Source organism: Hyalella azteca, unplaced genomic scaffold (genome assembly GCF_000764305.2).
Source record: "Hyalella azteca isolate HAZT.00-mixed unplaced genomic scaffold, Hazt_2.0.2 contig10209, whole genome shotgun sequence".
In the NCBI taxonomy this organism is placed as follows: domain Eukaryota; kingdom Metazoa; phylum Arthropoda; class Malacostraca; order Amphipoda; family Hyalellidae; genus Hyalella; species Hyalella azteca.
The window spans coordinates 82,949-84,853 of NW_025940255.1; the positions used below are offsets into that span (position 1 = coordinate 82,949).

Below are 1,905 nucleotides of genomic sequence, written 5' to 3' on the forward strand. Positions count from 1 at the left end.
GCAGTGACAGTTCCTGCAACACACGCAGGGACAGTTCCTGCAACACACGCAGGGACAGTTCCTGCAACACACGCAGGACAGTTCCTGCAACACACGCAGTGACAGTTCCTGCAACACACGCAGGGACAGTTCCTGCAACACACGCAGGGACAGTTCCTGCAACACACGCAGGACAGTTCCTGCAACACACGCAGAGACAGTTCCTGCAACACACGCAGGGACAGTTCCTGCAACACACGCAGGACAGTTCCCTGGCCTCGTGAGGCCCGCATGACGTACCTTTGATGCTGTGGGCCAAGGCCCGCGCGTCGGTGAGACCACAAATCGGGCCCAAGCTCAGGGACTCCAACGCTGACGCTAGCAGCGACTCTGCCGACTCGCTTCTGGGAAAATTCAAAAATATATATAATAAAACGCTCATAAATATCATACTATTTTATTTAATACATTAATTATGGCTTTATCATAAAATTTATCATTTAACATTTATCCTAAAAATACTAGATTTCCTAAAAGTTATCGAGAAATAACTTTTTCAAAATACTAACATAATTAAACTAACTTAAATCATTATTTACAATAATAAAATCATTCAATTAGATCACGGACCTGAGACGAGTTTCAAACCCACGATCTCTGAAGGCAGATATTTCGTAGGTCAAAAGATCGTTCTGATCGCAATTCACGATTTCAAATGCCGTCGGATCGTAACGATCACAGGATGATGATTTGAAAGATCCGCCCTTCATGGAAGCAGCCAATGATCTAGCGTCTGATAGATCGTCGGCGATCTGATGATCCAGCACGGGGATGAAGAGATCGTCCAGATATTGATCGACGTCGGAGGCCTGCGATGGTACGCGCACCCGGCGAACGTGAGACGCTGCGGCGACGAAACAGGTTCCGGGTAAAATTATTTTAATAATAATAATAATTTAAGTGTTTACACCATTATTCACGGTGGTGGATAAATTTTCAAGTATATACGACGATATAATGGCACTTACAATAATGGATGTCACATTAATGGAGTACATTCGACTTGCGAAGGAAGAAATTGTTCACATTGAGGGATAAATTACGGATTCTATATAACATTTGCCACTAATATCAGTGACAAGTTATATTCGTCCCAATCATGTTACTCAGAAATCCCACAAGTGACAAGTCTACATTGGTCATGGGTATCACTAGCCCCAGGTCCCACTAGCCCCATGTCCCACTAGCCCCAGGTCCCACTAGCCCCAGGTCCCACTAGCCCCAGGTCCCACTAGCCCCAGGTCCCACTAGCCCCAGGCCCCAAATTATTGTCACTACTCCCCAAGACGCACCCAGGGATGGGGCCTCGCTGGTGTCCGACATGGCAGAGGACTTTATGTATTCCCCGCGTTCGAGGTAGGCGCGGGTGCCGCCTGTTCCTCCGTGGGGACCACGACGCCCTCCTCCCCCCTTGGGGAGTTAATAATCAAAGTGTGTGTAAAACATCACAATGTGTTGAATTGATTTGTTTCCAAAGGCGCGGATGAACCCGGTACTTAATAAAGTATATTTTTATGAGATAAATTTGCAATTTAATGACCAAATAAATTTGCAATAATGACCAATAATTTAACCATCATCGTGATGAAGGCTGTTTGCATCATTAGTATATATATGCGTTTACTAATTTAAAGCGATATTTGAAATTATTTTCTATTAAAGATATTTACGATATCTTAGACTAAAATATTGTTTAACTCCACCACAAACTCATAAATAATGTTACTCCTACCAAACGTAAAAACTGAAAGACAAATTATGGATAGAGCAACTACGATCACATACACAACGGTGAAAATTAGCGTTTTAAAGCCACTTCCTAACATTTAAATAATTAAAAAAGAATATTATAGATATATAATAATT

The 1,905-nt window shown here is 42.8% G+C and overlaps 1 protein-coding gene across 1 annotated transcript in view; it reads right to left on the minus strand.

Annotated features, from left to right (window-relative positions):
• The window catches only part of LOC108667058, a gene marked incomplete at its 5' end in the record, with an annotated part of 62,185 nt that extends 60,736 nt beyond the window's left edge, over positions 1 to 1,449 (minus strand). Inside the window, 3 exon segments of the mRNA XM_047882324.1 lie at positions 280 to 383; positions 610 to 883; positions 1,332 to 1,449. Of these exon segments, the coding sequence (XP_047738280.1) occupies positions 280 to 383; positions 610 to 883; positions 1,332 to 1,449 (496 nt within the window).
• Between the last annotated feature and the right edge of the window lie 456 nt (positions 1,450 to 1,905).